Source organism: Dichotomopilus funicola (genome assembly GCF_033296635.1).
Source record: "Dichotomopilus funicola strain CBS 141.50 unplaced genomic scaffold C8A04scaffold_1, whole genome shotgun sequence".
In the NCBI taxonomy this organism is placed as follows: domain Eukaryota; kingdom Fungi; phylum Ascomycota; class Sordariomycetes; order Sordariales; family Chaetomiaceae; genus Dichotomopilus; species Dichotomopilus funicola.
The window spans coordinates 1342534-1363935 of NW_026944022.1; the positions used below are offsets into that span (position 1 = coordinate 1342534).

General features: G+C 53.5%; 5 protein-coding genes across 5 annotated transcripts; 3 read left to right on the forward strand and 2 right to left on the reverse strand.

Moving 5' to 3' along the window:
* Positions 1-1618: 1618 nt before the first annotated feature.
* On the forward strand, positions 1619-3275 carry C8A04DRAFT_33760 (Glucanosyltransferase-domain-containing protein; the record flags this gene model as incomplete). The annotated part of the gene is made up of 2 exons (XM_062782589.1): positions 1619-1702; positions 1764-3275. 2 exons carry the CDS (start codon positions 1619-1621, stop codon positions 3273-3275), a joined length of 1596 nt encoding a protein of 531 aa, XP_062641685.1.
* A 260-nt stretch (positions 3276-3535) lies between these two features.
* C8A04DRAFT_24124 (uncharacterized protein) lies at positions 3536-4738 on the reverse strand (the record flags this gene model as incomplete). The annotated part of the gene is made up of 1 exon (XM_062778984.1): positions 3536-4738. The coding sequence occupies one exon, from the start codon at positions 4736-4738 to the stop codon at positions 3536-3538; it is 1203 nt and encodes a 400-aa protein (XP_062641686.1).
* A 4743-nt stretch (positions 4739-9481) lies between these two features.
* On the forward strand, positions 9482-10662 carry C8A04DRAFT_33761 (uncharacterized protein; the record flags this gene model as incomplete). The annotated part of the gene is made up of 2 exons (XM_062782590.1): positions 9482-9522; positions 9591-10662. The coding sequence occupies 2 exons, from the start codon at positions 9482-9484 to the stop codon at positions 10660-10662; spliced, it is 1113 nt and encodes a 370-aa protein (XP_062641687.1).
* Positions 10663-13267: 2605 nt separating this feature from the next.
* On the forward strand, positions 13268-13939 carry C8A04DRAFT_24126 (uncharacterized protein; the record flags this gene model as incomplete). The annotated part of the gene is made up of 2 exons (XM_062778985.1): positions 13268-13402; positions 13466-13939. The coding sequence occupies 2 exons, from the start codon at positions 13268-13270 to the stop codon at positions 13937-13939; spliced, it is 609 nt and encodes a 202-aa protein (XP_062641688.1).
* A 1003-nt stretch (positions 13940-14942) lies between these two features.
* Positions 14943-20842, reverse strand: C8A04DRAFT_24127 (INO80-like protein; the record flags this gene model as incomplete). The annotated part of the gene is made up of 4 exons (XM_062778986.1): positions 14943-15097; positions 15168-19533; positions 19592-19885; positions 20252-20842. 4 exons carry the CDS (start codon positions 20840-20842, stop codon positions 14943-14945), a joined length of 5406 nt encoding a protein of 1801 aa, XP_062641689.1.
* Between the last annotated feature and the right edge of the window lie 560 nt (positions 20843-21402).

A 21402-nucleotide genomic window follows, 5' to 3' on the forward strand; every position in this document is an offset into this window, starting at 1 on the left:
TCCAGAAAATTGTCGAAAGCAAACACAAAGGGTCTGACGGCATGCTACGTCATAAGGCGACTGGCAACATTGGAATTTTTAACTGGATGATATTCACGATTGAATGGAGCTGCGCGGTATCTAATCAGTTCGATTGACCTAATTACTAACGTTATGCATTGTCATCCTCCAGCCCACCGAGGGCGAGTCAGTTCCTGGTGAAATTACAAAACTGGTGAGCGATTTCAGGGCCGAGGTCCTCTCTCAAACCATCTTCTGGGGTGGCAGAAACAGAACTTGGAAGTTACCAGCATTCGGGCTCCTGAATTATCCGCAAGCTACACTAGTGAAGAGAGTCATTACCGATTCGATAGAGTCGTATCGCGAGCAACCCAAAGAAATTAGCAAACCACCAATCCGGCGTGTTCCAGGCCTGTTGTGGTCGAGTTTGTTGGACGTTGATGGGATGCTCAACTTGGAACATGTGTGGACGAAAGGAGGTGGTGGAGATGTTATTGGGGCTGTGCAAGCCGAGAGACAGGGGGGGCCCAACTCTCGGGCGCGTCATCCGGGGCACAGGCTCGTTTCAAGAACCAAGCATTTTTCCAAGACGGCCCCAGTCTCCCCAAGCAAGCCGCCGACGATCCCGATGAATCAACGAGCGGAGATGGATTCTGGGAGGCCAAAAGTAAGAATTTCGTGTTTTGATACCAGCGATGAAAGACCGACCCGAGGAATGGCGGCGATGTGGTGAAGACCGTCGTGACCGTGAATTGTGAGGAAGGACTTGTAGCAACCTTGAGATCCGCATGGCCCGGAAGTTATTTCTAGGGACCGGGCAAATGGAACTGCAAAATAACCTCGAGGTTTCATTCTTCCTTGAGCCGTCACCAGCACCGAGTGATATCAAATCTAACGCAACTAACTATTCGCTCCTAAGCCCAGTGAGTCGATGTTTCCAGTTGAACTCCTCTGTCGTCGGGTCTCCAGAGAGAGGCGAGAGCATTCGGTTCGTCCGCAAATTGGCTCCCCTGAAGGGAAACGAGATGAGGTGGGGCGGCTCACGCGTTAGGGGCAGACCCTTGAATGCGACCAGCATCGCAGCGCGTTTTGCAGCGTGGCGGGCCGATCTGCAAGTACCGGCGTAACTCGTCCGAAGCTGCGTCAGCTCCCCTGCTCTTTCAGCCAGTGACCGTTCCAGATGCCAAAGAACCAACAGCCAGAACCCTGCGGGCGGTTCCACCGCCAGTTTCGCGTGTGCAAGTGCAGGCTGTGTCAGGGGAACAGCACCGTCTCTGGAAGGACCGGGGGTGTGTTTTCTTCCTTTTGAGCGATACATCCCCTGATCCAGCTTGACCTCTCGCTTTTCCTACTTCAAGTCTGCAGACACCTTTTTCGCATTTTTCTAATTCTGAGTGGAGGGACCTTTGATCGCGTGCCTTTCGCTACAACCTTTTACTATTCTGACACTCGTTGACACCAACCTATTTTGTTTCTTTCACAACATCCAAAACTAATTGCGCCTTTGCGCATCCTCGTCGACGACACAGACAAACCAAACCATTACACATCGAAACCACGAATCACTCATTTTCCCATCTTCAACCAGATCGCAAAGTAACCACAGGCCGTCGCCAACATGCGCGCTAACACCGCGTCCATCCTTTCGGCCTCGCTCCTTCTGGGGCAGGCTTCCGCCGCTTTGCCTCCTATCATCATGAAGGTTAATAACAACCCCAATGTGATGAACAGTTTGATAGCCCGAAACTGACACCCCTTTGCAGGGAAGCAAATTCTTCTACGAGAACGGTACCCAATTCTTCATGAAGGGTGTGGCATACCAGCAGGACAGCGCCGCTGCGGGTGAATCTACTGGCAGCACCAAGTACGCCGACCCGCTCGCCAACGAGGCCGCGTGCAAGCGCGATGTGCCCCTGTTGAAGGCCTTGAAGACCAACACGATCCGTACCTACGCTATCGACCCCACAGCCGACCACTCCGTCTGCATGAAGCTTCTCGACGATGCGGGTATCTATGTTGTGAGCGATCTCAGCGAGCCGGCTCTGTCCATCAACCGCGACACTCCCGCGTGGGACGTGGACCTGTACAAGCGGTACACCGACGTCGTCGACAACTTGAGCAAGTACAGCAACGTCATCGGTTTCTTCGCCGGTAACGAGGTGTCTAACAACAACACCAACACCATGGCGTCTGCGTACGTCAAGGCTGCCGTCCGCGACACCAAGGCATACATCAAGCAAAATGTGAAGCGCTGGATGGGTGTCGGTTATGCCGCCAACGATGACCCCTTCATCCGCTCCCAGATCGCCGAGTACTTCAACTGTGGCCAGGAGGCTCAAGCCATTGATTTCTGGGGCTACAACATCTACTCATGGTGCGGCCAGAGCAGCTTCGAAAAGTCTGGCTACGACACCCAGGTCAAATTCTTCAGCAACTTCTCTGTCCCGGTTTTCTTTGCTGAGTATGGTTGCAACCTGCCCGATGGTGCCGAAGGCCGCACCTGGGACGACACCAAGGCCTTGTACTCCGACAAGATGACGGGTGTCATGTCAGGTGGCATTGTTTACATGTACTTCGAGGAGGCGAATGATTACGGCCTGGTTGAAGTCAAGGGTACCTCGGCCTCCACCATGAAGAACTACGACGCTCTCGAGAAGGTCATGGCCACTATTCAGCCCTCCGGCGTTGAGATGGACCAGTACAAGCCCACCAACACCCCCGCTGCCTGCCCCGCCGTTGGCAAGGACTGGAAGGTCAAGGGCGGCTCTCTGCCCCCGCAGCCGGATAGCTCGCTCTGCGACTGCATGTTCTCGTCGCTCAGCTGCGTCCCCGCGAAGGACCTCGCGACCAAGGATTACGGCGACATCTTCGGCTACATCTGCGGCAAGTTCCCTGAAGTTTGCGCCGGAATCAACGGCAACACCACCACTGGCGTCTACGGCGCTTACTCGATGTGCGGTGCCCGCGAGAAGCTCGGTTACGCCCTTGACCAATATTACCAGGCCCAGCACAGCGCTGCCGACGCCTGCGACTTCAATGGACAGGCCACCATTCAGTCCGGCCAGGAGGATAGCAAGTGCAGCTCTGCTCTCGCCAGCGCCAGCCAGGCCAATGATATTGCTGCCACGGCCACGGCCGGCGCCGACCCCTCTGAGAGCAGCAACGCTGCTGGCGTTAGCGGCCCGCTCCGTGGCGGGTTTGTGCTTGGCGAGCTTGCCATTGGCCTCTACGTCCTCGTTTCCATGGCGGTTGGTGCCTCCATGGTTTTGTTGTAAGGGGTATCTGAAAAGTGGAGGAAGCGGAGCGGAGGGAAAAGTGAGGGATGTATATGTCAAATGTCGGTTGCTAGTTATTGCGAATGGTTGAAACAATGTCCTTCTTTGCCCTTTATGTCCTGGGTTTATTTCTATTGTAGTTCTGTAATGTGAGCTCTTTTCTGGTCGCATCTGAGTCACCGCAATGCGTTATGGAGTTGTTGAATTCATCTTTTTAGTTATACATGATGCTATTTTCGAACTCCCCGAGCAACTTACGTCTATGCTGCCAGCGGGATGAATGAAATCTCCGGATACTCCTCGCTCGGACCGCCTAACAATCCCTCCCCCTTCCCCTCCAGGGCGAAGTCAAAGAAACTTGACAAGTACGCACTCAGAATCTCCAACGTTCGCTGCCCCGTAATCTTCCCAAACACCAACCCAACCAACTTACTACCCTCTCCTCTCAGCCCAGCCACGTCCCCCATCAAGCCAAAATCGATCAACAACCCATGCACCGAGTCCGCCACGCTCAACTCCTTGATCCACGCGTCCTGCGCCACCGACGCGTTAAAGAATGGTGTCCACGTCGGTTCAGTGGTTGAGTTGTGTTCTGGCGTGCCAAACGTCAAAAACGGTCCCGCCACGCCGACATCCACAGCCGGCCCAAACATGATGCCGTCCATGTTCACGCCTGCTACCACGCGAGCGTCCTTAAGCATCGCGTCCGCCGCGGCCGGACCACCAAAGGAATCACCCACGAAACCGACCTTGCCGAATTTGTGTCCCTCACTGCCGCGAGAAGAAGATGAAGGAGGCCCGCCTCCGGGAACGCCCAAATAATCCAACACCATCTTCGCATCCTGCGTCCTGGCGTCTAGCGCATACGCCAGTTCCTCCAGCGCTTCAGGGTCGCGCGGGACCCGCCCGCCGTAGATCACGGAGCCATCGGGGAAAACGACAGCATCGGTGTCGTAGGGGTGGTCGACCACAATGACTTCGTAGCCGCGGGTGGCGGCGAGGTTTTGCGCGGCGGCGGAGTATAGCAGGCGGGTGGTGTTGAGGCCGGTGTCGTAGATTATGGTGCGGTGGTTCTTGTTATGGGTGGGCTTGTTGCTGCTGCTGTGTTTGCGCACCTTGCAACACACTTCCAGCTCGAGATCTGCTAGCAGCCCTTTCGGCCACCCGATATCATCGCCTAGGAAGGCGTCGAAGATGGCCTCCTCGACGGAGCCCATGAAGGACGACATGTAGGGCACGTGACAAGTTTTGAGGCAGTCGCCTTTCGAAATGGGCGTGAACTGCGAGAACATGATGCGCCGCGAGTGAGAGGCATTGTAGGGGTCTGGCCGGTTGGCGTCGACGAGCTCAGTGGAGGTCCATTGGACTTGGTAGGGGGCGTTGGCGGGAAGGGGGAAGACCAGGGCGTGGGCGAAGGGTGTGGTGATGGAAGAGAGGAGGACGGAGAGTTGGAGGGGTTTCATTCTGTCTGCCCGTATTCTTTTCTAAGTTCCTGCTACTTTCTGTGCGGTTCTTGTTGGGCTGGAAGGAGAGCCGAGGAAGAAGAACGAGGGAAGTTCGAAGTTGGCATGTCGCAACGGCGGGAAGAGCAGACTTCATGAACTTTCTTTTTCATGACCGTGAAGAGCATAGCGAATCGGCCTCGTATCCCAAAAACGTCAACGACCTGCCCAATCGAGCGTTGGAGGAGCTCCCCCAAGAAGCTTGGGACCCAGGGTTGAGGTTACACTGCGGCTAACTTTAAGCCTGCTTACGGGTTTGCCAAGCGTGAGCCGGGTTGTTGACAACCCCGCCTGCACCCATGAACTTGGGATCTTTGGTGATGGTCGGCCAGCCGGTGCAAGTCCGAATTCCGTGATATCACCAAACGATGGTCCCTCGAACGTGCCTCCCCATAATCCTCCTTCTGAGGGTACTTGGTAATGACGGTCGGTGATAAAAACTGAAGATTGATTCAATGTCAGTTAGCAACCGTTTCGGGATAACTCAAGCTTTGGTCACAATCCGCGGAAGCCGAGGATTCAGTTGGGATTCTCTTCATTCTTGCTGTACGAGCGTCGGAAGAAACAGATAATCATCATTACCGCGGGGTCAGGGAGGCCGTGAAAGACTAAGACTAGGCACCTAGACTTACTTAAGAATATAGGCGTAATCCCTCGAGAAAGTAAGGCTTCATTCGAGTGCTCGCATCGGATACCACCATGTTAGATACGACGATATGTCGGTATAAGTATCACGCCTCGAGATGTTGGGCGCTTACATACTAGTTAACGTGACGACGTTAGTGCTATTAACTCGGGATGTTGGGGATAAAGCAGTGGAGGAAATTGATAGAGATTGGCTCAGACTAAGATATAATGCCTGATCATCGTATTCTGCTCAGACGATTCTGATCCTGACTTAATCATCGCCAAGATTGATAGGAGTTTCCGCGTTGACCCAACATCCTTTTTGATGTATACGTACCCATGTTTCGTGTGAAACCCCCGGATTCAAGCCTTGACCTGCCACGATATCAGTATACATTGGTAGTGGCTCAAGTTCTCGAATAGCCCATTGTGGAAGGAGTAAATAATAAGTGGCTCAGACAAATAAAGATAATGATGGTAATCAGGTTGGTTTCTACGTACCGGGACAATTCAACGACTATGTCGCGCGCAGGAGGCTGGTTCCTGTAGAAGTTTTAAGCACATGTGCCGTCATTAAGTCAGCTCAATGCAGCTCGTAAGAACAAATGAAGAATGATACAGCAATCGAAGAATCGAGGGAAATGGCTCAGAAAAAGAACAATAATAGAAATCCTGGCGTTCTGCTCATTTGAACCAAGCTTCTCATCATCGCCAATGCCGGTATGATTAGAATTTGACTGACCTCGATATCAGAGTGAAGCAGACTCATGTTTATCTCCACTGCTCGGGAATGTGTGCCCTGGAGAGGTTCCTCATGGTGTTCAGCGGTCCATTGGGTGCTCAAACCTTTCAAAGTGCTCGACAGGAGGTAGACAGAACGGTTTATGCAACCATGTTAGAATCCCGTGGGGCTACTTGATCGAGATGTGGGTTCTTGGTGTATGGGTGTATGGGTAAGAGAATTCTGATGTCCCCGAGACGAGGGAATTAATGTCTGTACCGTCTGGTGTATGATTGGAAGTTATGTCTGAGATGTAGACTTGTTAGCCCCTGCCTGAAAAAACGTTGATAATATTTTTCGGGTGTGAGGGTGAGGAATCAGAACAACGTTGAGTGTGCTTCATGAGACGGACTTCACATTATATGGTGCTCATCATATGGATGGTGTAGGGGTCCGGAAACAGTATAAAACTTACGTATGACTGAGAAAGTTTAGGTTTGGTCTAGTGACGCATTGGGTGAGTTGTGTGCCGGAGTATTAGGAGTAAGAGGCATTTCTCAGGTCGTTTGCGCCGTATTTCCTAGGTGCTTTGATGTGGTATTAGCAGGTTATCCTAGCAGGTTGTATCAGGGGTGGTTTCGTTGTTGAAGAGAGGTCGGTGTCAGAATAAATCCTACGGAAATCATTGAAATCTCTCATGCATTACTATATTTCATCATCATCACCAGGGGGAGAAGGTATTGCGGTGGAGCCCGGGGCGTTGACTTGCCTGCTATCCAGAGTTTGGCGAAAGCTTGGAGCAAAATTCAAACTAACGGGTGATTCTGACAATTGTGGTACTGAGCTTGGGAGGTAACTAAAGGCCGTCGAAGGTTGGATCAGTGACTTGCTTAGTGGGGTGTTGGTGTTGGATGGTATTCATGATCGGAAGGTCAGAACAACGTCGAGAAGGCTGGAGGTAATTAGAGTTTAGAAATGCAACTCACCTTAGCAGAGACTGTCGATCGATAACCCGGTGAACTTCTGGAATGGGGTGTGTGGGTTGCGCCTGGGTAATCAGTGTAATGAAAATTAGCAAGCCAACCAACCAAATGAATGGGTAGTTTTCTGATGGTTCATCAGGGCCACAGATCAGATTAATTGCAATATTAACATCAAGGACTCAAGCTCAGAAGCACAAACGTGGTCATCATGACGGCCGGGGGGCGGGGGAGTGGTTTGGATCGGAGGATGTGCTTACCGCGTCATAATCTGGCCAAATGCTTTCCTACAGTAGATTTAGCATCGCCCATAGTTTAGCTTGACCCGAGGAAAAGTAGTACGGTGTCTGGAAAGAGTTGATAGAGGGGGGATTAGGAGATTGGAGGGCAAGGAGAAATCAATTACTTACTCGCCTCGTAGGGCGCCTTGCTAACTAGCCTTGCGATTATTGCGTGGCTAGGTTCTAATATTATCCATTCAATTAGTAAACGGTCAAAACTGGGTTGAAGTAGAGAGGGATGATCGAGGTCTGGGTAGTTGGGCGTTGGCCATCGTGGTAGTCTGACGCGACACAGCGATGGGAACCCGAAAACGCGAGTCGCCGTCACCGGGTCGCTTCAGCCAGCAGTACGCAGCTAACACTGGAGTTTTCGCGTTGGAGAAATGATTGAAGATAGAAGAATATAACGAGAAGAGGAAGATATATCTGCTGGTTACGGGGTGAGGGGTGGCATTACGAACCTGTGCGGAAGATGTTTGCGGGCCGATTTGTAGACGCGAGCCGACGCCTTCCCCAACGCCGTAGCTTTCTGGAGGTCTCGTTGAATGCAAGACTGATATTTTAGGAGTGTAAAGAGGGAATAGGGAGCGATTAATGTAGATATCTTGACACGAACCGATGTTGATAGGTTGTTGATGGGAGATGGAAGAAGAAATGAAGAGGAAGATCGGTTGGAGGGGCGGCAATTGAAGAGGAGGAGAAAGGTTTTCAAGTTTGGAAAAGTCGAGAAAGAGAGAACAGAAGGCGGGCTGTAGAGGAGAAAGATGGGCGACCTGGTGACCACGGACCCGCGTGTCGTGAGGACAGCGAATAACACGACTCGATTTTGAAAATCTATCAACATGATTATGTCGTCGATTCTTGACACGCTCTGAAGGGCTATTGAGGTTCCTTCCCGCAAATGAACAATCATGAACAATGGCACACAGTCGAGCGTTCTGCATTCTCCAAAGGTAAAGAGGTGCCCGAGGGTACGTTAAATATTGTCAACACATGGCAACAACACCCATTTTTGGGGTGGAGGACTGAGTTGAGGCACTTGACTAGACCTGTAAATACTGCAATACCTCCTAGATGGATGTAACACTTTTCTGTAAACTGCACTTGGGTGAGTTAAAGACCCAACTCAAGGTCTTTGGCTCCAAGGCCGCCGTAAATCCTGTTGTTCCGCCATACAATTTCCAGGTCATGTCGAATATGCTGCTCAAAGGAGTTCTATGATGATGAGGTACAAAGACGAATCAATTAAATGGGCGATTACGCCCCAAGTCTGAACATAGTGGTGAGCAGCCCGGAGAGTAATAACGCCCCCGTGTTTCGTCATGTCTGTCTCCCATTCACAAATTTGCTTTAAAGCGTACTCATACTCTACTCTTTTCCCTACCACCCCCCCAGCCGGGGACAAGGCATCTCGGATGTTCTGTTGAGCAGGCAAGCGAAGTGAGAAATAATTAGACGTCACCAATAGCTTTGTTTTGCCACTCATGAAATGATACCGGCATCCATTTAGTTTTGGAGTGATTGATTGACGAAGTAGTAGTTTAACTTTGACCTCCTGTTTTTTAGCTCCATCCAGAATCAGGGGCTGATTCATTCAGGGGCATGTCAACAAACATCCTTGGCCTCAACCCGAACCCTGGAATACCCTAACCCTCCAGCATTAATTACTGGAGTCAGCACTAAACAGCAACAAAAGGCACCGGACGCATTTCTGTATTTTTTTCCTACTTTTTCCAGCCTGGGGGATGACCATAAGGGTATTGGGATTGCTTTCGCTCTGCCACTATTCCATGGCTGTCCATGACCGGCATCGCCTGGACCCCTCAATCAGCCTCGAAACGGCCAGACGTCATGCCAAGCACAGCTCTCGGCGGAACTTTTCAGGTGTTGATGGCATATAACACCGAGAAATACCCCGCAACGGCGTGGAGAACTGACTCGGGCACATCGGTCTACTGTTTGCGGCCTGGTCTCATTAATAATCGACATTTGAGTCAATTAATGTTTAAAATCACTTCATCACCGTTCCATTGAGGTTGTCAATTGCTCGTGATATCTACCAAGAAAGTTTTCGAGGAAAAGGACAGACGACAACATGGGCGCGAAGCAGTTCAACGTCGCTATCGTGGGCTACGGGTAAGTTACCTGCTTGTATCTCACCTAATAAGTCGAGACCCGTCACTAAGACAACACCCCCCCTGCAGCCTCTCAGCCAAGGTCTTCCACATCCCCTTCATCGCCCTCACCCCTTCTCTCAAGCTGCACTCCATCCTTCAGCGCTCCCCAGCACCCGGCAACTCAGCCCCCGAGGACCACCCAGATGTCAAGCACGTCACCAGCTTCGACGACCTCCTCGCCGACCAGGACGTGCACGTCATCGTCCTCTGCACCCCACCGCAGATCCATTACCCGTTCGCCCTAGCCGCCCTCGACGCCGGCAAGCATGTCCTAGTCGAAAAGCCATTTGTCCCCACAGCCGCCGAGGCCGACAAGCTGGCCACACGTGCGCGCGAAGTCGGCCGCGTGCTGTGTGTGTACCAGAACCGCCGCTGGGACTCGGATTTCCTGACGGTGCGCAAGCTCATCGGCGACGGCACGCTCGGTCGCGTGGTTGAGTTTGAGACGCACTTTGACCGGTTGCGCATTGCGGCGCCGACGGCTGGGTGGAAGGCCTCGACGGGTATGGCCGAGGGCGGCGGTGTGCTGTTTGACTTGGGCACTCACCTGCTGGATCAGGTGTTTGTGCTGTTTGGTATGCCGAGTGGGGTGTATGGCAAGTTTGTGCGCCAGCGGGAGGGGAAGCTCGTGAAAGGGGTGGCCGGCGAGGCGGATGAGCCGGATAGCGTCAATATTGTCTTGAGCTACGAGGAGACTGGGACGATCGTGCATGTGAGGATTGGTGTGGTCAGTGTGGAGTCCCAGCAAGTGCGGTATTGGGTCCGCGGCAGCAAGGGAAGCTACCACAAGACTGGATTGGATCCTCAGGAGGACCAGCTCCGCAGCGGCGGTAAGGCGACGGATGCGAAATTCGGCCGGGAAGATGAGTCGAAGTACGGGCGGGTGTCTCTCTTGGGCGAAGGCGGGGCGGTCACGGACAGTGTCTACCCTACGGTTGAGCCTGATACATACATCAAGTTCTACGAGTTGTTTGCAAAGTCGCTCGAGACTGGGAAGGAGGAGGATGTCCCGGTTCCGGCGACACAAGCGGCTCAGGTGTTGAGGATCATTGAGGCAGTGAAGGAGAGTGTCAAGACGGGTAAGGAGGTAGCACCTTGAGCTAGCGGCGAACAACTCGTGGGGTAATTATATATGTACCTCCCGCAACTGAATAAGTAGGGTGGAGGAAACGTGTATCCAATCTTCTACCAACATACAACTATCAATGTAGTGGACTAATGGGACTAAAGGACCCTGAGAGTATGTTCTACCGGCTCTAATCCAAGTTGAATAGAGTGGCCCATAATTAGATCCCCCTCGAAACTTTGTGCACCGGAAAACTCCAAACCCTCGCATTAGTAACTAAGTCTTGAATTTTCTATCTTCCATCCTTCGTGAATGCAACCCTGATATCCGAGTCCCTGTGCGCGGTATGCAAGTAGAACTTGATGCAGTTGGTGCGCCTCCCATCCGCTCCCCTCGCGCTTGTTATCCCGAGAACCGCTACCGGACCTGCCAAAAAGGAAAACCGAATTTTAGTTTAGTGCTTGGGCTTCTGGAGCCTTTGTTCGACACCTTGCTAGCAGCTTTGCTAGCAGCCTTGCTTGAAGATTTGTTGCCCGCAGTTGCGCCATCGCTACCGTCCCATTCGGAGTGGATGAGTTCGGTCCATGATTCGGAACAAGGGCTTCCTTCGCTACAAGAACCGGTCTGGGAGTGCTCCTTGGCGACTTCTTTCTTTCCCTTGATCTGAGCCAGCGCAAGCTTCTTTCTCGCGGACGTTTTCATGCCAACAAGAAACTTCAGCAACCTTTTGGGGGAACTGGTCGTAGATACTGAAGTCAAGCTCCAGATCAGTCCCATGCTTGAATTCCGAAGTGAGGCTCTCAAGGTGCTCCTTCTCTTGCTTGTGGCGAGCCGCGATATGGGCTTGGATGTCGGGATGCCCGCTGGCGTTATCAATGAGAGTGTTGCAGACGAGGTCGAAATAGTCAAACTTGCGCTTGTCTCATTGCTTGTGACAATAGTCACAATGAAGCCCCATTTCTCGATTGGCCTGACGCCCGGTCTCGCAAAAAGGGTTGAGGGTCTGTCCGAAGTGATCGATATGCTCCTGTTCTTGGGGGCAGTACTCGAGAGTCGCATCAGCTCCATGGCCGCAGGGGAACACGGTGTAATAACGGATGCAAATGGTGTCGATGTTAAACGGCGCTTTGTATGGGTTTGTTGGAGATGAATTCTTGACAAAATTCGTTTCGCGGAGCGGCTTGGGAGGTTAAGGGAAATGGCGAAATCTGTGTTCTAAGGGCTGACAGCTCAAAGGATTGGTGAGAAGCTGAGGTGCAAGATAGAGAAAAAGACTACGTAATGAAGGTGTGATGGTGGGGGAAGGCCGGCGCGGGAGTTGAGCCCGTTATATGGTAGTTTACTACAGCACGCTCTGTCATCTAGTGTTGATGCCGAGGTGACATGCTCTCTAGCTTATTACAAAGAACAGTAACAATCTTTGACCTGAATAGGGCGAGCCGTAACCATTGGGCCTTGCGTTGTTCTTGGCCATATTCTACATGTGCGATATTTGGTATCTTGTGGTAGTAGGATGGGAATTGGTGCTTTGTTGGCACACCATGGGAGAAAACTACACGATCATGGGAGAGGTTCACGTGAAGTACGGGCGAACAATGCCTCACTTGTGAGACAATCCAATCACTCTTTATAGGAGTATAGTCTAAACACGAGAAATTAGATCACACGGGGCTGGGACCTTTGTCACTGTGGCAGCGTGGCTTATAAAGATTGCAGGTAGCCGGCCATCGTTGAGCGAGGTGCGGCTTGCTTGGTTTTATCACCGTGCCCAGCCCTGGTGACAAGATGAGCCCCTTCCCGCGCTCAATAGCCCAACCACCTTATGGTGCAGGGTATAGTTGAACATGAGTGAGGAACTCAGACAAAAGTCTAATTGTTGATTTATAGAACTGGGCACTAATGGGCTGGGGAACTGGTTTTGAGATTGCTGACATAGAGGTGGTCGTGGACATGGCAGACTTGCTTTGGAGATATTTGTACGAAGTAGACGGAATAAGTTAAACGGAATATTCCGGAGTTTCTCAAGACTGAACATGGTAAGTAAGTAAAAACTACCTGGGCCTCTGGGGTTTCGGTCAGCGGAGATATGAAGTCTTCAGATTTTGAGGATTGATGTAAGGCGGCTAACTAGGCTTCTCGGTAGTTATTCCAATTATTATTGCCAAAATCCGTTAATATTTGATCGAGTGTTGTCAGATTGGACTTAAGCTATCTGTTTCGGTCTGCCGCTTCTTCTGTTTAAAGCGAGCTTACCTCTCTACCCGAATTATTGTTTGGGGGGCTGAACGTGCCAGCGCAGCGCAAGCTGATGGGACCTTAAGGGAGTTGCGTTGTAGGTGGGGCTTGCCAAGCCTCAAGATCAGGGGAGCTGCGATCGTCACCCTCTGCACGTCATCGCCTTGGGCATCCCTTCACCATCATCAAACGGTGGGAGAAGCGTGAGTTGGCATTCTTGGGCAGTTTTTGTATCCCTTCCAGAAAAAGTCACCTCGGATTTGAGAGAAGCCTTAAACTCTCGAGATCCTCCTAACTCGATTGCATTGCATTGCTTGCCGTGTTGGGCGTTCCATCGCATCACAGCTGCTTACAATTAGTTACCCAAACGCGGCAAACAGGACGAGACCGCAGCGAGCCCACCATGCCTCTCCGTCAGACAGCTGCAAACTGGGGCGATTTTGCCCTTCACCAATTCGACCGTCTTGTGCCTCCGCAACAGCGTCAAGATGCTTACGATAGAGCAAAAGCCTTTGCTAGAGAGCGCCCGTTCCTCTTTGTATGTCACTTGCTCTCGAGCGTAACCACGCCCTTGACCAGTTCCCTAACCTTGTAACATTAGGCTTTCCTTCTCGCCCAGGGCTTTTTCTCCGCCATCCCACTCATCGTCTTCACCACCTTCACCCTCTCCACCCTCTTCACCTTCGCCACGATCTTCCTCTGTGCCACCCTGTTCTGGATTGGCATCGCTCTTCTCGTCCTAGTCCCCACCCTGTTCCTCACCGGCAGCCTCGCCTTGTTCATCTGGAGTTTTGGCGCGACGGCGTTCATCACCAGCCGGGCGGCGTATGCGACCTTCCTAGTTATGACCGAAGCCCCCAAGCTAGAGCGGCGGGAGCATCGTCGCGAGGTGAAGGGGAAGGAGGATGAGGCGGGAAGGGACGGGGACGGCAAGCCAGATCAGGTTAGCACCGTGCCGTCTGCGACTTCGTCATCCGGGGCGTCATGGACCCGTATCGAGAGCCAAGAGACGCGGGATGTCAAGCAGGAGGGAGAGGAGGATGGCCCGCCGGGACCAAAGGGGTCAAGCGAGTAATTGGACTGTGCTGCTGCCCTTCACGCCGGATGTCTCGGGGAACGAGGATGCGAGTGGTTTCGGATTGCACGGGTACTCACTCATTTATGATAATGTTGAGCCGCGAGGAGAGGAGGGAGCCGATGGGGTTTAAAGATGTAATATCTAGCAATTACGGAGGTTCTGAAGCGAGAGTTCATTGAGGAACATATTGTTATTACTCTTAATTGATGCACATTTCCTTCAACAATGACACGCCTCCCCCCGCCCTTATTCACGCTTGGGAGACCGATCTCTACCCGTTCAGCCCCTGCCCGCCTTCCAAGAGTTTCAACCGTTGAGTACCGCAGCAATGATGCCTTTATCATCCAGATGAGTCCTACGAACCCAAGGCCACAAATGAGAAATGTATCTTGACAAGCTCTATACCTGTTCCCATTAAGCTACCGAAGCTAGAGAGGAAAAAGTAAAATGAACGCAAGGAAAAAAGGTGAAAAGTTATTCGCATGCCCATCAGCCCATCACGCTTTACACTGCCAGTGCCGTCCATTGGCGATCCCTTTTCTTCTCCCAAATACCACCTGACCTAAGAAAGTCTTTCCCCAGTCTCCCGTTGAAGGTCCGCACATGCCAGCCCAAATGATCAACTCCCATTTGTCCCCTCCCCAATCAATCCGCCCAGCCAACAATCGATTCCCAAGACGGGAAAAGTTATGAACAGCAAAAAGACAGGATGTTCTTTTTGTCCGGCTTCCATGCCATGTATGTTGCTGTGTATGCATGTGATCGGAACCGTAATGCCCTAGCATAAACAATAAAAAGAACTTTAAGGAAACACTGACTCGCTCCATGGGCCTCCTCGCCCGCCCAGATATTCTTACAACATAACGCACCGGATGTGCTGGTTGACCGTCGAGCCCCCTTTCTGGGTGGCTACCTTGGTTCCAAGGATGCAGACTAGAGTCCACATGCACATCGGGTGTCTCCTTCAATACTTCTTCCATGCGGCCGACGCGCCATCATCTTACATGTCGATCTCACCATCGGCAATGGCCAAACGTTGCTTAGCGGTCTTGGCCTTCTTGCCGACCATCTTCTTGCGCTTGCCGGTGCGACCGTCGTCGGCGACTGTGGGCGTTGCCGTGCCCGAGCCCTTGTTATCGTCAAAATGGCCTTCGCCTATTCAGGGGGAATATGGTTAGCTCAGGTTATAGTATTGGGGTTGACGTAAGGAGATGTGCGGACTCACCTTCATGATACATGTCGTCCAAACTAACATTAGCCGAGGCTGCCATGACCTCAGCAGCGCCGGCGCCTGCCCTCTTGCGCTTGCCACCCTTCTTCTTTTGGATCTTGTCATACTCTCCGCTCTCAAGTAGCTCCTTCTCCCGCCGCTCAATCAACTCCGCTTGCTCATCGTCGGCAAGCCACATGGCAATGTCGCGGTTGCGGTTCTCTGGCGCCCGACGGCCTGAGAAGTCGACGCCGCCGCCCGCAGCCGAGGACCCGCCCGTGATGACAACACGCTGGACTTCCTCCTTTTGCATCGCGCGCTTGCGAATGCGCTCTTCGATGGTGCCACGCGTGATAAGGCGGTAAACCGTGACTTGCTTGGTTTGACCAAGACGATGGGCGCGGTCCATGGCTTGGGAGTCGATCGTGGGGTTCCAATCCGAGTCGTAGAAGATGACCGTGTCGGCCGTTGTGAGGTTGATACCTAGACCACCTGCGCGTGTGGACAACAAGAAAATGAAGATCTCGGGCCGGGTTTGGAAATCGGCAACGGTGTCGCGTCTGTCCTCGAGCTTGGTGGAACCATCTAGGCGGCAGTACTTGTAATTGCGGTAGGTAAGGTATTCCTCCATCAAATCGATCATGCGAGTCATCTGGAAATACAGCAGGACACGGTGGCCACCCTCCTTGAGTTGGCGGAGAAGCTCATCGAGCTTCGCAAGCTTGCCGGAATCGGTGACGAAGCGGCCCATGGACGGCACAGTGATGTCGGTGAACTTCTGCTTCTCGTTGTCCGGGGCCGGGAGTAGAGCGGGGGCGGGATAGAACTCAACGGGGACCTTCTGCGTGACGAAGGCCTTCGCTTCCGGCGGTGTCGGGCCGTAGAGAGCCTTGCGCATCGGGGCGTTGAACAAAACATTCTCCTGCTCGATGACCGATCCACGACTGTTGCACGAAACATCAATTGGCGGGGCGGACGCGCGTGAGCGTGCAGCCTGCTCGAGGCGGCCAAATCCGGTTTCGTCGTAATTCGAGCGCGCCACGTTCAGAAGGTTGCCGAGCACCCCTTCGTCCGTGATTTCGGCCAACGGCGTACGATCCTCGCGTTTGCAGATCTGGAAGAGAGCGTGGGCCGGTGTCCAGTCCCTCTCCTCGGGCTCGTCGTAAAGGACCTTCATGGCCCCGAGGCGGTTCCCCCTGGATGCTAGGTCCGTCGCACGGGTGAAGACGTCTTGATGGCCGGCTCGGTAAACTTCTTCGGGGCTGGTGTCCGCAAAACGAAGCCATGAAAAATTGTCGGTGCCAGTAAGGCTTTCGCGAACGTTCTCAGGCGCCCAAATGTTCATCATGTGATCCAGATACCTGTTACGGAAGCCGGCCGTGGCGTTGTCGGGCCCAGCCTTGTAGAGGCGCCCACCATCACGCCACACCAAGCGCGGCAACTCGTAGTCGATCAGACTACGGGTGGAATACCCCACAGTGACGTTCGTCCCTTCTCTCACAAACGAAGCCGTCTCCGCAAAGTAGCCAAAGGAGTAGGGCGAGGAGGTATCCGCGCGCTCAAATAAGTCGGGGTGGTTGCAAACCTTGCGGAACTGCATGACGAGATTCATGAGACTAGCAGAGTCATCGTCACCCAAAGTCGCCTTCTCAATGAGATCCATGATGCTGATTTGGTTGCGCAAACTCGCGTACAGGGCTCGCTGGCGGTAGGTCAGGTCGCAGAAGACGTCCAGCTCGATCTTGTCTCCCAGCTCTTTCTGGACATGTTTCTTCACACGACGAAGCATGAACGGCTTCAAGATCATGTGCAGACGTTTGAGTTGGTCTTCGTTCAGCTTCGTGTTGCTCTGAGCGTGAGACTCGATATCCTTGGAAAACCACTCGCTGAATTCGTCGTGGGAGTCGAACAAGGACGGCATAATGAAATGCAGAAGCGCCCATAGTTCCTGCATGTTGTTCTGAATGGGGGTACCGGTGAGCAGCAGCCTGTTGCGGCAGTGGAAGCCGAGCAGGCACTTCCAACGCGAACTTTGGGAGCTTTTGATGGCCTGCGCTTCATCCAAAATCATGTACTGCCACTTCATCTTCTGGAAGTAGGCGACATCAGAGACAACAAGTTGATACGAGGTGATCATGACATGGAAGGGCGCGTCCTTCTTGTAGGTTGTGTGCTTCCGGTCCCAGAACTTGCGGAGGACCTTACGGTCCGCAGCAGTACCCCAGTACGGCAGAACCTTGAACTCCGGGACAAACTTGGTGATCTCCTGCTGCCAATTGTGCAAGGTCGACGCAGGCGCGACAACGAGAAATGGGCCCCAGATGTCGTACTTTTCGGCCAAGTATGCCATGACGGAGATGGACTGCACCGTTTTGCCGAGACCCATTTCGTCGGCAAGGATGCCGTTGATGCCCTGTTCGTACAAGTTGACCAGCCAGTTGAGACCCTTGAGCTGGTACTCCTTGAGTTGGCAATTGAGAAGTTTTGGCTGCTCAATCTCAACATCGCCCATACCAGTTGGGTTCTGGAAGTTCATCTCTCCATCTTCGTCGAGATTGGTATCGTCCTTGTTGAACTCGCGCGCCTTCTTCTGGGCTTCGGCAATGGCGTTTTGGGCATTTGCCATGGCTGCGGCGCGCAGATTCGACTCATCCTCTTCGTCGAAATCGAGATTTTCGAAATTCGTGACCTTGGTGCCGACTGGGCCTGTTGGCTCATCGATGTCGAGTGCGTTGTCGGCACCATGGTCCTTTTCTTCCGGAGCCTCGTCGGGATGGTCGGTACTGCGTTCCACCTCGTTTGTCTTGATCTTCTTGCCGATGAAGTGGGAGTACAACTCCGTCTGGGAGATAAGGAAGTTCAACTTCCGTTTCTGGCGGGCAGCCTCGCGGTCGGCTTCTTCCTTGCGGGCATTTTCAAGCTCTTGTTTCTCGGCGGCCTTGCGGAGGTCGCGCTCTTCACGCTCGTTCCGCTTCCAGAAACCCATCATGTCGCGCATGACACGCTTCGCACGTGCCTGGAGATCTTTAGTGCCCTTGTTGGTCTTGAGTTGCCAACGCTTAGCTTCCTTGGACGCCAGGATAGCGGTCTTTTTGAGGTTGGAAGACTTCGTCGAGTAGGAGTCGGTTGCCAGTCTGAAGACCTTGTTGACGTCTTTTCTAGCCAAGTCACGCCAAATCTGGTCGTAGATCTGGTTGAAGCCCTTGGATTGGAACTTCATTTCAAGCGGATCCTTCGGCTCTTCGAGCGCCTTCTCCTTATCCTTCGAATCCCGAGGCTCCTTGTTTTCCTTGTCGGTGTCGTCTTTATTACCCTTGGACTTGCTGAACTTGATCCGGATCTTGGCGGTCTCTTCTCGACTGGGAAGCTCCTCGCCAGCGTCGAGGGCGGCCTGGGCGGCTTCGGCCGAATCCTTCTCCGCCTGCTTTTGCTCCTTCGACTTCTTGAGCCTGCCACCAGTGCGACCCTTGCCCTTCGCCTTGCCAGGCTCCATGTTTTCGGCAGAGAAGGTCGCCATGGTACCACCCTCCAGGTTGGGTTCAATCGGGCCCACGTTGCGGGCAGGACCCTTGAGACCTTTTTGAAGGATGTACTTGGTCTGTTGCACTTTCTTATTCGCACGTTCCGCTTCGCGCATGTACTTTTGGCGCTCCGCCTCGTCCTGCGCGGCGGAAGCCCTGGCAAGCGCGGCGGCTCTTTGATCCATGGTCGTGGCCATCGATTTTTCGCGGCGTCTTTTACGCTGCATATCCTTCTTGCGTTCCTTCTCAGCGAAGAGCTCTTGTTCTCGGACCTCCTGGAGCGCTTCTTCGTAATTGATATCAAAGTAACGCTTCTTGCCTAATTCTGCGTGCTCCTGCAGCTTGTGTGCCTCGACATGGGCGTAGTCGCCGCGCCTGTTCTGTCGGTGGGTATCATCTCGGCGGTTCATCTCCTGGCGTCGGCGCAGGGAACGCTCCTTCCAGGATTGTAACTCGTCCTCAAAATCCGTCTCACTGGTCTCCTCGGTGTCCAACTCTTCCATAAGCTCTCGGATCCTCTTTTCTTTCTCGGCCGAGAAAACCTTGTGCTTCGGCAGCCCATTCACTGATCGCTTGGTCGGAATACGGATTGAAGACGAGGGGGTTTCCGATTTGGCCGGCGCGGGTCGTCGGGGAATCTTGGGAGTCGACTCGGCGCCTTTGATGTCGGAGATGCGAGACACCTTGATGCTCTTGCGATATTGCCTCTTTTCCTTGTCGCCCTTCTCAGGCCTCTCCCGGTCCGTGAGCACGGAGGCATCATCGGCGGGGATTGGCGAGGTCGGTCGAGGTTTAGACAAGGGCTCGGCGTTGGAGAGGATATTGGAAAATGACATGACGCCCGCGGCACGGCTCGGAGTCTACACGGAAGTGTCAGCAGAGGCAGAAGGAAAAGATGCAGTCTGAGCGAATACGCACGCTCGCAACCGGTGTCTTGGATGAAGGCGCGGGTGATTCGTTCCGTGCCAGCGTGGACAGCACGGACGATGCCCCATTCGTGGTTGCACTGGGCATCGTGATGTGTCTTAGACTAGGCGATGTGGCGAGCTGTGGCCGAGATGGACTCGTAGGTCCCACGCTGGGAGAATGGTGGTGCGCGATGGGGCTTCGCGGCCGATAAGGCGCCGTAGTGGGCGATGCGTAGGCCCCGTTGTTATTATTATGATTGTAATAATCCGCGGGAGAGCGCGAGTAATTGTAAGGGTCGCGAGTCTAAAGTGGCGTTGGAAGAAAAATGATTTCGCGTTAGAGAATCGGCGAGAAAATAAAACGCGTGGAGAATAGAATTGGGGGGAGGCAGGAATTGAAAAGTCACGCTTTGTTGGCGTGCTAAAAAATGGATGCCGGATTGGCGTGTTGGCGATTGGAGGGCGCGGGAACAGGGAATGGGAATGGGGTGATGGTGGAAATCTGGTGATGGGGCGGAAGGTGGTTGTTGGTTTAATGGGGCAAGGGAGGATGGATCGTTGGTTGATGAATGGGCTAGGGGACAAAGAGAAAAAAGAAAGTGGAAAGAAAGTGTGGTGCCTGGCGGTATCGTCGGGGAGGCTCCCCCAAAATTGAGATTTGCTTGCTTACCTTTGGCGGAGAGGCCTGGGCGCTGGTACGCCAGGAGCCCGTCTCAGAAACCCGGCGTTCCCGTTCGCGATTTGAATCGGTAGTCGGGTCGTAGAAGCTGCTAGTGCCGGGTCGGTCGCGTGTTGATTCGCGATCTCGCGGGTCTGATGGATAGTAGATCGACGGGGCGTGCAACGGCGACCGCGGCGGATGTTGCAGGCTCGATGTTCCTGCTGCTGCTGATGCCGCCGCCGATACAATGTTTGGTGGAGCTTGCAGTGGTGGTGGTGGTGGCAATGCAGTGCCAGAGCTGGCCCCAAACGGATTGTTCAGAATTGAGCGGGATCCTGATGGCTGGCCGCCCTTACTCGACGGCGAGGCTGCGTAGGCGGACGGATGGTGATGGTCAGATTGTTGCGTTGGGGACCGCAAGCTGAATGACGACTGTGGTCGAGGCGGCGCAGGCGCCCCCGGTGTTGTGGGTGCCTGTGTTGTCGAGCTCACGGGGTTTAGGATGTCGCGCAACCCCCCGCGTGGGCCTCGATCTTCTCCATTGCTCCCGTCCTCATCAAAATGAGGCGGGCGCTGCAGCACAGTTGACAAGTGGTCCATTGTTAGTTGGTGGCCAACTCCCGCTAGCCCCGTTCGCCGGAAAGTTACTCGGTCGCTTTTACAAATTATGCGAGCCCATCGGGGGGCACTCTAGGTCGGTCGGCGCGGTCGTGGTCACGTCGGGTCCCGGCACCGTGCGAAGCCCCGAATCCTATCAACTGCACCGCGGCGGTCGCTGTCGACTACGATCCTCGGCCGTGCGTGTCAAGAGGAATGGGTTTTGGGATGTTGTACAATCGCGAATTGAGTGCGCACGGCGTGATCGATGGCGAGAGCCGGGCGGCCGGGCAGAGGAGGGCCGGGCAGGCTCGAAACGATGGTAGCCGCGCTGGAAGGACGAGACGGCGGGTGATGGTGATGGTCTAGTGGAGATTTTCGGGCCAAAAAAGACTCGATCGGTAAAAAAGCACGACTTCGGGATCGAGAGTTACGCGGCGGTGTTTGCCTCGGGTAGAGGCTGCAGCCGCGCTGGGCACGACAGAGCGAATCACCGGAATGGACAATCAAGGAAACCGGACTTAGGCCCCGACAGTCGTAGGGCGGCACTGCCGACGATGTGG